General features: G+C 46.4%; 1 protein-coding gene across 1 annotated transcript in view; it reads right to left on the reverse strand.

Moving 5' to 3' along the window:
- The window catches only part of NECAB2 (N-terminal EF-hand calcium binding protein 2), a 74,675-nt gene that overhangs the window by 12,628 nt on the left and 46,098 nt on the right, over window positions 1-15,949 (reverse strand). The window contains exons 4-5 of the mRNA XM_086758028.1: window positions 8,053-8,078; window positions 5,419-5,516 (exon numbers count right to left, since the gene is read on the reverse strand). Coding sequence (XP_086614154.1) covers window positions 5,419-5,516; window positions 8,053-8,078 — 124 coding nt within the window. The remainder of the gene's footprint in view (window positions 1-5,418; window positions 5,517-8,052; window positions 8,079-15,949) is intronic.

Raw genomic sequence — 15,949 nt, forward strand, 5'->3', positions numbered from 1 at the left:
CAGATCACAATGTCTATGGGAAGCCTGGAGCCACTGATGCTGTTTGGGCTGGGCACCACCCGGAGCTGCTACCACCATGCTGCTGTCACACCCTGCCGCGGGCCAGGCTCCTGCCGCAGCAAAGCGCTGCTCCAGGGACCTCGGACAGCCTCAGCGTGAATGCCAAGTTTGTTCAGCAGAGCAGGAGAAAACCTGCTCAAGTAAAACGAAAGGGTGAGATAAAGGATTAGCTGGAGGGTGGGAGAAAAAGATTATTTTTAAGGATTATTTCTACTGATTATTTTCTCTTGAGGTGTCATCTTTCAAAAAAGAGGAATATCATATTTGGCAAGCTTAATTTTGGCAGGTAAGAATGCAAATGAGAGCACTCTATATTGCTGTTCTGGACTGTGCTATAATACAAAAAAAACCCTATCCATCATTTTTAGCATCCAAGACTGGTGGCAGATGGTGCTCACTCTGGGGCTGTAAGCGAGCTGCTCAAACAACCGAGTGCTCCTTTGCAGCGTGGCTGCTGGTGGCTGAAACCTGGGGAAGACCCGCAGCCATGCTGGCACCAGCAGCGGGGAGAGCTGGTCCACTGCAGCAGCTCCCAGTGAGCCCCAGAATCCCAGCATCTCCTATTCACTGCGATGGCACGTCACGAGGTAGAGACAGGAAAGGTGAATCGCAACAGGAACAATTTAACTCACAAATAATATGTGCAAACCTATTCACCCTTATGTAAGTACCTCCAAGCTCCCTAGCGCTGCCGGAGCATCAGCAGCTGGTACGGAATGTCAGTACACTCAGATTTACATATCCTCTCATCTAAATAACGATGCTCAGAGGAAAATGCGTTTGAGGTTAGTTTGTGTACAGTGCCTATCCCTAAGACGCACATTGTGGTATTTGGCGCCTTGACATGAGAAGGCTCTCAAGGGGTGTGTGATGTGCCACCATTTGGTCATATGTCCTTCCTGGTTTGTTAAATGAGATTAAAAAAAAAAATTTTGGCAAGCGAGAGGCTGGTAGCGGAGCTGGCAGCAAGCAAGCAAGGAGTAAACCATCATCTTTCACATCTCCTTTTGCTCCCTTCCAGGACCAAAGGTGATGCTGAGCATCGTGCAGAGTGTTGTCCAGGGGCACTCTCAGGCCTCCTCCATAAATCCCTCCTGCTGCCCCTCACCCCTCCCTGAAGCCAGTCTCCAAATCCCCCCTAATTTGTCAGCTCCCCCACCCTTGCTCTGCTTGCCCTGTACTGGCCCATGACGAAGCCGAGCGGCGCAGTCTTCCCCTGCACCATGTCATGGACACCAGAGAGATCAGCCCCCTTTCATTTCAGTACATCCATGGGGGGCTGCTGCAATTTCAGCTCTGATTTTGAGCAATTGTGCTTTCCGAGCACTCCCCTTCCAGCTGGGACAGAGCACGCACTGAGGATGGTCACCACTAAAGGTCAGCCCCGCCAACGTCTCCATGCTCCGTGCTGCAAAACGCTTATCTAGCAAAAGCAGGGAGCAGGAGCAGCCCCAGCGCGGCAGGCGGTGGAAACTGTACCCGGCATGAACAGGGCTAATTGAGCCTCTCAGGTTCAAAAAAACTACAATATATGCTTTTTTTAGCAAGCTAAAGCACACTTCCCAGGTTGTCTGGGTGGTGTTCAGTGGTAACCATCACCCAGCACCGTGCCTCCCCGTCCCCAGCACCCCTCAAGGCTAGCAGGGGTGGTGGAGGCATTGGGTGGGCCCCATCCCACAGCAGACAGCCCGAGGCAGGGGGTCAAGTAACTGAACAGGAGGGACAGCATCCCCCTGGCTTCAGTCCCCCACCATACCCGATGTACCCTTCAACACCAGACACACAAACTGTGTCCTTCCTGATCATGTTGCTTTTGCTATTTGCTGACTGCACTATAAAACAGTAAACGAGAATTAAATAAGAACATTTCCTGTCGTTAGATTTTTTTAGATACTGAAAATTCATTTCCTTTCTTTCCAATTTAACTTTGCATTCCCCATCATCATTGGCAGTCATTTCAACATGGCACGGACATCGCCGTATTGGAAAATAATTACAATGACAGGTTTTGTTTTGCTGTATGAGACCTTCCGCTATTGAATCTAATTACTGCTGATACTTTATGAGCTTCTCCAGCACGAGATAATCTCTGCTTTCTCATTTTATGAGCAAGAAATAATCAGTTGTCTTTTAAGGTGAATAATATAAACAGCAATTAAATACCACGGCTATCCAGCCGCTCTTGCCAGCAGCCACCTCTTGTCAGAAAGCCAAGGCAGGAGAAGGTGAGGCTTCATTTATCGTTTGCACCAAATACTTTTTTTAATGGAGGGGAGAGGGAGGGAATAAGGAACAGTCTCAAATGATCAATAGTTTTCTCCAGCTGATGAAACGCTTATTGTAATACAGAGAGGCAGGACCATCTCACAGGCAAAGCAGTTTGCTCACAAGTCACCGTGCTCAGCATCAGCATCAAGCCCTTTGCAGAATCTGGCCCTGAGGAAAAGCTGCAGAGACAGCAACAGGTTCAAGCATCAGGGTCACAAAACCACACTTGGCTTCTTCCAAAACGTGTTGCTTTGGCAGTCTTTTCCCTGATCCAGTGTGTCTAAAAATACATCTATGTGTACGTATCTCCTAAACATCCTGACATCAGCACAGGGCCCTTGGTAGCAGCATCACATGTGGAGGGGATGGAGTAGAAGGAGACCTTTATGGTGGGACTCACCAGACAAGTGGGAGCTCACACTGGCTTTTGCAGTCCTGGCATGGATCTTCTCCCGAGGCTGAAGCCTTACCCTGTAGGTGTGGTCCCAGCCCTGGAAATGAAACGCGCCTGCAATGTCCTCCAGGCTGGGGTGGGGTATGGGAACACACATCAGCTGGGAACTGATGGTGAGAAGATCTCAGCCAGATTATTTTATCAGTTTGGATTGTAAGAAGCCTTCTTCTGACACTCTGTTTTGGCAATCCTGACTCTAAAACCAGGAAGTCTATTAAAGAAATAACTTTTTTTTTTTTTTTTGGGGGGGGAAACATATAGTAAAAAATGTCTCAAAAAAAAAAAAAGCACTAAAGGTTTGCACTCAGGAGAAGCTTCTGATGCTGCCTGGAAGTCTGTCCTATCTGAACACTAGAGATGAATTTCTCTACCGCCTACAACAGTTTATGTTCTGGTGTGAGGTTTTTTTTCCTTCAGTTCTTTGCTTGAACAAAGCGCCTGTGTTTGAATAATTCATTGATGAGGTTTGTACCACTTTGTTCCACAGAATCACAGCAGGGAGCAATGTTTTTAATGAAATACTTCTTTGACAGCGCCTCTCTGTGAGGGAGCCTTGCTTGGTTTTCTTGCTTGCCAAAAGTTTGCCAGGTGGCGAAGAGCAGCACACCTCATGGGCTGATAAAAGGGGGGTGACGAGGGGATCATTCCCTCTTTCAGCTTGGGCGATCTAGAAGGGGAATGTCTGCTTCAGAGGTGAAGAGTGTTGTGATTCTTCAGCGTCCAGTGCTCTGGACCTCCCCGGTTCCCTCCACAAGATCATGATGAAGGTGACCAGCTCCGGTTTAGGTAAATAACCTTTTCCAGTTGCAGCAAAGGCAGGTGAATCCTGCCACAATCTCCTGAATCAAGGAGGGAGAAAGATGCTATTTCTCATGAAGGCAGTGGATTGGGATCATGAATAACCATCCTGCTTCTGCTGCGGATTTCTGACACAAGGTAATACTCTCATGCTCAGATGCCTGGTTTGTAAAGAGAGAATAAGCCGTCTTCCTCTCACAAAATACTGGGAGGAATTAGTCATATGTACTAACCTCACATTTGAAAAGCAACAGCGGAAGGCATCACAAATAGCAAGTTTGAGTGAATTCCCGAGGTATCTATTGGCATATTAACACGTATTTGAAATACATAGTTGGCAAATCGGACTGCCAGAAAATTTGTCAATAATGAGGCATGAACAGACTCAGAAAATTAATCAGAAAAAATAAACTATTACTGTTGTCCTGATTTCTTTTACCCTCTCATAACGTTGATAAAAGATTCACAAACTCTTCAGACAGATGAGTACTTGGCCAAACACTTTTGCCTTTCGCTTATTACGGCGAGACATCACCACGTGAAATACATGGCTTCACTTTCCATGCTGCCCTCCTCCTAAACATTAAAAAGGATGGATATTGACTAAGCAAGGAAATCAGGCTCTTTACTCAGCAACCAAGTGGAGAGAAATTTGCTGTTTCCCATTTTAACTCCTAAAATTTCTTATCAAGAAGGGAGATTTCAATTTGGATTACTCAGAGGAGGGCTGGTGTTGAATTGGGTGCTTGGAAAAAGCAAAACCTGCCTCTGTGGCTTGGTCCTTGGTGCACCACCTTACCACTCACCAGTGAAGAGGAAGACTACTTTTCTCTCGACATAGCACAAAAGAATGACAGAAATACAGCTGAAGGTAGAAGTGGGAGAAGGATTGATTATCCTGAGGCAATAAATATCACTGCTACAGCCCAGTTACTTTATTAAGTGGCACGAAAAGGACAAGAAAATGGTTTCAAAGGAGCAAGAGCTCTGTAAACACTTCTCTGTTCAGAGAGGTGCACCTCTCAGAGAGGATGTTTATCTGGTACATCAGCTCAGATTTTCTAGGTATTTGTAAACAAACATCAATATGCTTCTCAATCAGTGCCACTGTCTGGTAGTCCATTATTAATAGTATCATTAAGGCACACGGTGGATTTTTTAAGAAGCTAGGGGTACTCTGCACATATAAAACACGACATTGTGTCCTGGTTTTGGTGCTTGCACAATTCCCCTGTAGTCCTTCAAACACACAGCAACTCAAGCTTCTAACACAGCAGCTGTGCACGTGAGCAACCATACTTCTAGAACTGAGGATACCTTCCCACAAGGAAGCTGTATTTAATGGCAGCTCTACAATACGAAGTTTCCAAAAGCACTCCCAATGATGCTAATAAAAACTCACACATTCAAAATCCCACCCAAGAGACCCATGGGCCATGTTGTCTGAAGACAACTGGAGCACCTTCACCCTTCGGGCAATGGAGAGTGTAAGCTACAGAACAGTCAAGACCGCCTGACAGAATTAGGTAGGGTGCTGAGAAGGTGCGGTGCTCTGCCACAAAGCCTCCATGCCACCATCTACTGCACATGACACTGGCACCTTGGTTCACAATCTGGCCAAGATCTTCATGATTCATTTGCTGCTAACACACACACACACATAAATCCACTGGCATCATGTTGCTGTGACTATCCACTTACCACATAAATGCAACAGCATGAGGAGACAACACTGCTGAACAGGATGAAGACCTTCAGATTTAGGTGCTCTGTTAAGGCAACATCTGCACCATCCACTCCAAGCCCATAGAGCACAAGGCACCGTCAGGAGGACTCACCCGTTTGGTGTAGTCCATTGCCTTCAGGATGGAGAGGTTCAGTGTCTCCAGTGAGGCCAAGACATCTTCGTAGTCTCCCATATGGTCAGCGAAATAGTCTGGGAAAACCAAGAGGAATGTAGTGGGAACTGTTGATGTAATCTAACATTTCAAGGCTACGCGACACAGCAAGGTCTGTTTATTAGTGGAGGGAAAAACCTGAGAGGGTGGTTTCAGGTATATTTTTATATTCTACATCCTGAGCCAAAGTCACAATTTGTCCTGCAGAGACAGGAAATGGTGCAATTCCTGAGAAGTTTAGGACCACTGTAAAAAAGGGATGCAAGGCACAGCAGCTCCCATTGAAAATAAATTAGCAGGTGCTTTATTTCCATGCCCACTTCTGCATTTGACCGTATCTTAGTGCTCTCCCTCTTGCCAATATAGAGGGAGAAGTCTCCAAAGAAATCCCCTTTCCATTCCGTTGGTAGTCTTTACATCCAAAGCATCCAAATACCTCCAGGTTCACCCCAATTTATGCAAGCTGAGACTGGCTTTACATCTTTCCCTACGTTCCCTCTGAGAGCAAAGTATGCCTTGAAAGGAAGAGAATGGAGCTGCAAGCTGCGCCCAAAGGCACATGTTCTCCATGGAGAGCGAGCCCACACTTTCTCCGTGCCATCCTCATCCCTTCTGCGGGTCACAGCTGGGATTGCAGTGGCCAGACACAATCCCAGTTGCTCTTCACTGATGCAAAACACAGCCAAAATCAGTGCGTTCCCATGCAGCTGGTGGCTCCATGACACTTATGAGCCCCAGTGGGGTTTTGTGCACGAGCTACGGCGTCCTAAAATTCATTGTTCACAACGGCAATGGTGAAATGAAGCGAGGCGTGCAGTGAGCTCGCAGCGTAGATGCGAAGCTACTTGGTTTCTGGGTGATTGACACAGACTACAGCTAAAAGCTGTTCTTTAAAAGCCCCCAGCGCCGTTCCTTAGCACTAAGACACAAACCTTCACACCGAGGTGACATCTCTGCAGAATGCAACAGGACATAAACTCTAGGAAACAATCCCGCTAATTAGGTTCTCTTGGCTTAATTAGAAGTGCCTATAGCTATTTACAGTCTGAGAACATATCCAAGGGGAAGAAGATTTTGGCAGAAACTGGAATGTCACAGCATGACTGACAGCAACTGTTTGCTGTTCCACGATAAGCCAAACAGCTTATTCTCACTGCAGCGTGTTTATTTGTGTTATTCTTATGATTTTAAATGGGAAAGAAAAACTGAGCAGAGCTTAAAGGTAACAACTTTCTGTAAGTCCTGAAATAAAAAGTTGAATTCATATGTTTCAGGAGAAATGAGCTGCTGCAGGCAGAGCACAGCCCTTGAGACCGACCAAGGAGCGCCTGGGAGGAGAATGGTGTTGACTTAACCAAAGTATTCCATTCTACTGCTTTAGCCTCATTTACTCCCGTGACCATCTGAGATCAGCTCTTCCTACCCTGTGTGGCTCCTACACGTCCGCAGAGAGCAATGATGTCAATACTCAGGATATGAGCATCGCTGCAAGACAGGGATGGTACAGTAGGAGGTGGGGGCCCGCCGCCCCACCTCTCCCCAGCCCACCCATCACCCACCGCCCTGGCAGTCTGTCACAGGTCAATGTGCATCTCCTGGTTGTGGAGCACACCTCGGTTCACCGGATGGCTTGTGCCTTTGCATGCAATGTCTCTGTTTAGTTTAAAATGAAAGGGGCAGGTATAGTTTGGTAGCTGCATTCACATTTTCTGGGCATGTTAAGTGCTCCTAGCTATGAATGGGAGCTCCTCTGTGGGTAAGAAGCCACACAACTGTGTGTGTCAGTCGAGGTGCTGGTGATGGCTGCACTCATTGGCAGGAAAAAACCTCGGAACTTTTTAAGATGCCACCTGATACGGATGACATCATATCAAATTTCTCATATAAGCTGCAGGGCTCGAGAATCCCCTTTTAAGATGTTCTCAACGTCTTACAACACACAACTGATTTCAAGAGAGAGACTACAGCGTCCATTTGGCCAAAACATTTCCCAAACCCAAGTATCCATGGAAAAATACGCCCAAGTGAGCAGCAGGAGCCCTGTGCATGAGTCACCTCCCATCGAGGCAAAGCTCTTCAGAAATCCCAGCAGAAAATATTCCCTTTCTGGTCAAGGTGTGGGACAAAACATTATTGGAGATTCTATTTCCAGCCTTTAATTTCTGCAAGCTGTGGGAGGTGCAGTGGAGGTGGTGTACGCCTTAGGCAGCCTGCTGGGAAACACAAAGGTTTGCCTAAGGAGAAACACATTACGGGTATTGAGAGGGATACTGGTTTATTGAACATCAGAGCAGAGCTGGAAGCCGTGCTATTCTCAGAAATTAAACTCCAGCTTGTTATTGAACAGCAGCCATGGGCTCCGCTCAGCTCTGACCCCGTTTGTGCTGCAAGAAAATAAAGCAAAGTTTTGCCAATTTTCCTGTGGAATAAGGGGCAAAGCAGCAGAAGCGCTGAGACCCCACCAGCTCTGCAGCCGCCATGGCACCACCAGGTTTGTGAAGGGTTTCATGCATCCTTGGAAAGCACACGTGCATGTAACGATTGCTTTTGCCCCAGGAGAGGGACCGCACTCACCGCAAAGCTCCCTGGTGTCCACGTTGCTGGAAGAGGGGGAGGACGAGCAGGGGAGGAAGCAGGAAAAAAAGAGAGAGAAAGAAGTTTTTAATGTAAAGCTCAAATGAAGGCTACAGTCAGGATTTCTGCAGGCTTAACTCCGGATACCCACCTGCAGCATCACCCGTGCCCCCAGCATCCCCCAGCCAGCAGTGGGGACAGTTTGAGGAGAAGGCAATGGTCGGTGCTGCTCAGGGCATCCACACACCTCTGCATCTTCAGCATCTGCACAGTCAGGACGGGTTCACACGTTATTTTGAATATTCCCTCAGGGGGAAATGGAGACTTGTGCATCTCCCACCCAGGGGTGGACCTGTGCCTATGGGGGATCCGGTACACCCAGTGCAGCATCTCCTCTGCCTTCTTCCCAAATATCCACCATGGAAACACCCTGGTGAGGCACCTGATGTGGTACAGGAATGTGTTCGATCCCATTGGCTCAGAATAAAAATTTGCAAAATTTACTTTTCTAGCTGGATCAATTCTCCTGCTTCTGTCCCCATGAAGCATCCACGGGGCTGTGCACAGTTTCCACCTGGGACTCTCTCCAGATAAAATTGCACAATTACTTCTTAATACATGACACTTAGTTTACGTAACGACCTCTCAACAGACAACCTGCTTGGGAAATAAAGATCGCTACTAATCTCTTTGTGCCTCAGATTCCCACAAAATTATTGGTGCTATTCAAGCACTGGAATGATCTCTTAATAGAATTATATTTTATCAATCCATTAATGTCCTGGAAAGATATTTCTTTAACTAAACTCATCCCTGCTTGTCTGACCTGTCAACATAAGTGGATTAAGGAAACAGATGTTTTCAATACAGCTTTCATTACTAGCATCCTCTCGCAGTCCTGCCCTGGATCCCGAAATCCTGCCGACCGCTTGCCTGTTCCTTGACTGACAGATCTGCTCCTAGCCCTGGGCTCTTCCCTCCCTCCATGACCCGAAGCTTTCACTCACTGCTGACCCTCTCTTGGGATGAGTTATCCTTCTGAAGGGATGACATGTGGTGAGAAAGCATTAATTTGGGATTCCTTTCCACTACCAAGGCCATGCTTGAACCCTGGTGACAGTACTGGGGATCCCTTCACCACCATTCCTGAGCTGTGGGGCCTGCCGGGCGCTGGAGGCAAACACAAACATCTCAACCCTGTGCCATCTGTGCCACCCGACCTGCCTCATGCTGTAAAAGCACCCTTGTGGGTAACCAACATCTGCCACGGTACGAAAAAGTCATCCCTCATCTCAGACACCTTTGCAGTGCAGGATACATGGCGTGGAAGCTACTGGCGGCAAACGTGCTGGCACAAGCTTCAGCCGGAGCTGCCAGCAGCACGTGTGTGTCTGCGAAATGAGCTGTTGCACTACTTTATCTTCATTCCCTGTTGTGGTTTTGTCTAGTTCCCTCAGAGATTTATGATCTTTCTCACATCCTGGAATTACTTCACTGAATCCTACAAAACCTCCCGGGGATGCTGTGAGTGAAATTTCCCTGATTTCCCGTTCTCATGCCCAAATCCACTAAACATGCAGATCCGAAACCCCACCCAAAAGAGCCGACTCATAACCGAAGAGTCCACAGTGCCTTGGCAGCATGTGATTGCTAAGACAAAGCCTCAGCAATTTACAGGCAGAGAAAACTCAGGCGGGGGAAGAAACCCAGAAGATGCATTTCCAGCACCGGCACAGCCCCATGCCCGCCCAAGGACCATGGCCGGTCTTTCATCAAAGCTCTCACAGCACAGAGCCTGAGAAGTCAACCGATACTCTCAGGCACCTGCACAGTTTTTAGGTCAGCACCACACACAGAGTGCTTAAATAACATTTTTCAGAAGCCAGTCAGTGTTTACAAACACCTACCAAAGTTGGTTACGAGTTTGCAACTAGGGCACGTTACTGAGAAAAATATATATTATTGTATTCCATGTGGTTTTGGATTGTAATAATTGATCTGCTGCTGCCAAAAAAGTTCTTTTATTTCCTCAGACCTTGCCATCGTAGTATTTAACTTAATTGTGCTTGAATGTTAACTTGTCTGAGAAGCTGCTTTTAATTTCAAGCCATCTTGCATTAAGAATAAGTCTCATTAAAGAAATTATTGAGTCATAAGCTGACTTAATAAAAAAATATGGTAATATTTAAGTGAAAATTTATACGTAGAAATCAATTGGTACCTGAGCACAACCCATGGCGTTTCCTGGGATGTTTCCATCCCACAGGAGCGTGCCTGTTGGGAACACTGCTGACACACAGCCACGGCCCCATCGGTGTTACAGGGGATTTTGTTGCCCAACGTGGACGCTGCACAGCTGAACATGTAATGCAAGGGATGTGCAATATCCAGCTACAAAACAATTTACAAGCTGCTCTGGTAGTTTAATGCTTCAGTAACTAACCACCCCATGGGTTGTGTCAGTAGGATTTTTAATGATGCAAATATTCAGGATCTGGGTTTCAAGCCTTGTGAAACGGGAGGTTGCGGCTCCCCACCATCATCTTCCCTAACCCTTCATCCCAGCACTGCCCTTCAGAGGACATTTTTGGAGTGGTCACATATCACAAAGCCCTTTGACATGAAAACATTTGGGTGAGCATTAGTTACCAATTTTTTTTTTTTTAGCTGCCAAATATTCAATATTCCTGTAAGCCACAATAAACTAAAAAGAAAAATTGCAACAAGTTGTTCTCATTTTTTTTCAGGAAAAAACCCAAAACTTTCAGCTACCAGAACACTTGGCTGTGAATTAGCTTTTAATTTTAAGCATTCCTACATTAATAGTATGACTAATTAAAGAACTTATTGAAGTCATAACCCAACTAAGCAGAATATAATAATGTTCAAGTGAAACTTTAAATGAAGAGATAATTGAAGTCTGTGCTATGCAGTTATTTTCTGCATAGTAGAGACCACATCTATCTGATTTCTTTCCAAAACAAAAGTCTTTCTTTTAAAGCAGAAAAAAAATCAAGAAAATTAAATTCAAGTCTTTTTGGTTCCAGGCCTTTTTCTCTGTTTTCCAGCCAATGAAGTTGTAATGTGGAGCAGCCCAAACTTGCATCCCCAGTCTTGCTGGGGGTGTGCACCCTTCGAGACTACTGTCCAAGGCAAAGATATACTTTGGAGACCCTCCATTTGCCACTTGGGACCTAATTTGACTGACAGAAATACGAGCCAAACACGAGAGTTCAGCTTTCAACATACAGCATCTTCTGAAAAATCAGAGCCCAAGCCATAAACTGATTTGGCCACAAAAAGGACTCTTGATTGCTCACCACCCACCACCATTTAAACACACAGGGATAATTTGACTAGATAAACATATCGGCAATGGGGAAATAGTTTTCCCTGCTGGTTCATATCCAACTATTTCAAAGAAAAAGAAGAGTCCTCAAAGCGTGATACTCCCCCCTCATACGTGGGAGTTTAAAGAGCAAAAACCACACTGTGAGAGCATCTCCTCAGTGGGCTTAATTAAGTGAATTTGCCCAGAGAGTAATTAACGCCACACGAGAAGGAAGCGGAGGCAGCTGCCCAGAGTAATCGCTGTGCCTCCTGCATACTCCAGAAATATACACATTTCTCCCCCCAAACCCTCACCCGACGTTAAAATGCGAGAGGCAGCTTGACGAGCGCCCGAGCTACGGAGGATCCCTGGGAAGTCGCCTCTTTGCCCTGTCACGTCCTTGATTGCAGATTATCCAGCGGATAGGCTTTTATCAGAGTTGTCCCTGTACTGACTTTCTGCTGCTTCTCCATTGGTTCAAAGCACTTATAAGCTTTCTTTTTTCTTCTCTACCTTTCTTGCAACACGTTGCCATTTCGCTATAGCTGTTAAGCAGCAAGCCCAGTGCAGCTTACGCAGAGGGCATCCCAGCAGGTCTTCAGGACTCAGCATGGCCAGGTCAGGGCTGTTCCAGTCCAGTGCTGATGACAGTCCCACTACCAGGGACTAGAGCCCTGCAGAGGTCCCTTCCAACCAAAACAGCCCTGAGTCTACCGTCCAGCATCTCTCCCTCTCTTTCCCAGCATATCCCTAAGGCAGGGCTGACAGCCCCTGACTTGCTGCTGTTAATGCCTTTCTCCAGGCTTCTCTTCAATCACAGAGAAGAGCAGGAAAGTTAGGAGAAGAACGGAAAGATAATGTGGAGGAGTGGAGCATGAAAATCCCTTCTTCAGCTGGAGCTCAGCCAAGGGAAGATGTCCTAGGCTCTCCCAACAGCAGCACAATCAAAAACATAATGGGAATTCAGAAGTTGCAAATACATCAAAGTCTCATCTTCGCAGCGTATTTCTCATGCAAATATCTGCCTGGCTGTGACGCTCAAATGCCACTCAACACCTGATCGCGTCGGCTGAAGATAATGACTCTTTCACTTGGCCAGATGAAAGGTTTGCATCAGCAGCCACACGGCTTAGCTGCTCCACCAGCACAGAAAATGGAAGTTTTTCTGAAATCACGTTCTTCTTTTATTTCTGTCTTTGGGTTTGCTACAAGGCTTCAAATGATCATGGGAATAATTTATCCTCTAGCATTAGCCACCTGCAGAACTCATTCCATTTAGGAAAGACTAAAAAACAACATGTGCAGCTGGAAAGTATTATTATATCTGATGAGATGCCTCCTCGTCCCAGCAGCAATAGCACTGTGTTATCTCAACAGCTCGGAAGTGGAAAATGTACATCCAGATGCCTACTAAGGGGTCACAGATGGTCACTCTTGATCATCAGTCTCTGAACTCAATGAAACATTTTTACACAAACCCCAGAGTGAGAGAAATTATTCCAGGAAGAGCAAGAGGAATATGAAATACCGGGTGCCAGCCAGGAGACAAATAACTTTAATTCTAAAGAACTAAGCAACTTTCCAAGCCCATCATTGTACTCTTCTGGAGAATCCTGCTAAATTCTCCCCGCACCTACCCAAGTACCTCCTTCACCTGCCCACCCTCTTTGAAAAGCCCCGCTCTTACGGCATAAATAAAAAAGGACTTCCAAAACCGGAGGTGCCACAAGCAAAGAAACAGCACCAACCATATGCCAAGGCCATCCACAGCCAGAAGCACATCCAGCCACCTGCAGCTTCCAGTGGCACAGGCAGACAAGTATTCGCAACATATGTCAGTTTTGGCTTTAATTTCTTTAGCCACAGCAAGCTGATAGAGTCAGGGCTCTGGTGGGCACCTGGGTCTTACTTTAAAGGATGGTCCGTATCTCCTGCCAAATGTCCCTGCTTCCCGCACAAAATCAAGTGAAAAATACGTTCTGTGATGTGCTTCAGCAGGAATAATTCAAAGACACACATACTGGTGCAGGCACACTCGTCCTGCACAGGGCTCAGTACAACCAATGAACAGGGCGAGCAGCAAGCCTTAAATAACCCAGCAGGTATTTTTTTATTCAGCTCTGCTTTTTCCAGCAGGGCTGAAAGTACCACCTATTTAAATTCCCAGAGTGGAAGTGTTGTCCCAAATCTGGGCTCGTTTTACCTGCTGTGCGTAAAACCAGTTCACACACTGAGCCAGGTATTGTTTTATTTCATGTTTGCGCAAAGACGGGCACTACGTGATGTCTCACAAAGCTAGCACACCTTTTCCATAACACATGGTTTCTTCCATAGACAGAAAAATGCAGAAATCTCCTTATCTCTGCATTTATTGATATTAGTCTTTACTAATTATTTGCTTTCATTTAAAGTGGTAGTGCTCTAACTCTATACTACGCACGCTCAAAGAGTGGGGCCGTACTTAGTCTAAGGGGGGGTATTTTAGTATGTGAATTAGCATAGTTCGCTCACCGTTCAAGTAATTTTCTCTGTTCTGCTCTTCCTGAGCTCGCCTTGGGATTTCCTTGTTTTGGCAGATTCATGGTGTCACCCTGTTCTTTCAGGGCCATGTCTGCCGTGTTATTCTTTGCTTTTCTTGATTAATATTTCCCTTGCAGCTCCCTCTTCATTCCAAGATAAGCTCATCAGTAAACACTTTCTTTCTCTTTTGACATAATTTCCCTTATCTGTTTAAACAATTAATTTTAGGTTCAACAGATGGAGGAGACCCCACTCGCATGAGCTGATACGGGGTTCGCCATTCACTCAAGACAGAGGTTTCCCAAAAATTCATGTTATATGAAACAGGTGCATCCTATAACTGGGATGTTTCCAGAGCTGGAGCACAACAATTTACATTAAAACACCTGTGGGGAACAGCTCCCGCAGGGGCTCCTGAAAGGGAGATAGATAAATGCTGCCTTCTAAAGCAAAACTAGTAACTGTATTCTCCCCTTGGCACGTGCTCCATCACCGAGCTCTTGGGGAGCACAGTAAGGGGGCCTGAAAGCTGGCAGCGAATCACATTTTTCTCCAAAGTGCTGGTAGCACAGAGAAGAAAAAATAGGTACAAAGAATTGACCAGAAACAGAGAGGCAAAAGGAGGATTTTTGTATGAAGTTTTCACATACAGATTTTGTATTACACCCACGGTGCCTGATTTGGGATTATAACAGATTCTAGGTACTCTGAGAGACAATCTCTTTCCTCCTAGTTCCTCTTGCCACCAGTAGGATTTTCATTCACCCATTGGTTTGAAGTCTAGTGTCCCCGAGGACGTTTCGCCCACCTAAACCCAGGGTGTGGCTCCTTCCAGCTCCTCGCACAGCTTTCCTCTGGATTTAGGCAGACGATGACGAAGAAAAGGGCAGTTTCTCTGCTTTTCTACAATGCACGGCCACGGCGGCTGATGTCGCTCAGCAACAGCAAGCCTGTATTCAGACTCACTGAATATTGATATTTTAATATTTATATTTTCATATGGCTTTCCCTGTGGCTCCTTGCCTTGATAAGCCATCTGCTTTCTCATTAATACAGACACTGCCCAGATCCAGTTTTCAAACCATAAAGCCACGTTTATTGGAAACGTCAGTGCACAAAGTTGTGCACTAGGGCAGCAGAGTCCTCATTACAAGCCAGTAATCTGGAAAACACTGATTTTTCAAGGTAAACTGAACTGACCTTCAGTACAAACAAGCACAGTGAATCTGGCAGGCGCAGGATAAAACAGACTCCTTTACTCATCCTGTTTCAAGGTTGTTCCCCCCCTACACAAGAAGTCCCTATGCAGTTGCTGCAGTACCATGCAGCAGGACAGGCCAGGACGGATTTGCTCTTCTTGCAGAAACACAGGGAGAAACCACCAAGCCCTGCTTCCCTGCTGAGCACCAGCAGGTACGGCTCTCGCTGTCTAAACCAGACAAAAAGCATCTCAGATATCCACATCTGTGGTTTCAGCATCACCAAAGACCAGGTGACCTTCTAGCATCACGGGGAAGATCAGTAGAAGACCTTCATGCCCTTCTCCTCTGCAGTGTGGAAGCCCCTGGGCAGACCCATGAGTGTGGCTGGTGGCTCTTCCAGGGACAGCCACATCCTCAGCAAAGTGCCAGACCACCTTATGGCCACAACACAGCCCAGAGCGTAGAGTTTACAAGCAGACCTTCTCACTGGCATCCTTCCCACCATGACAGAAGATGCCAAGTTCAGCTTGGAGCAGCTCTTGTGCCTCAGCAGTAAGGTCTATGCCTTACAAAGGCTACTCCAGCTCTAACTGCGAAGGGAAAAAAAGGACAGTTGGCACTAAATACTAACTCCTGATTGATTTGTCATGATGCTGAATGCCACAGGTGGGTGGCACACTTTGGGGAATAACAGGCCCCCAAAAAGCCTGGACCTGCTCCAAAAAGGCTGCGACACCCGAGTGCAGATGGCCTGCCTGGCAGCGCCTCGCAGAAAGGCCGTTGCCATAGCGCTTAGTGTGAGCGGTAATTAGGGATGTGACAGGAAGACGTCTCTTCTCTAGCC

Source organism: Chlamydotis macqueenii, chromosome 13, assembly GCF_036417535.1.
Source record: "Chlamydotis macqueenii isolate bChlMac1 chromosome 13, bChlMac1.mat, whole genome shotgun sequence".
NCBI classification, from domain to species: Eukaryota; Metazoa; Chordata; class Aves; order Otidiformes; family Otididae; genus Chlamydotis; species Chlamydotis macqueenii.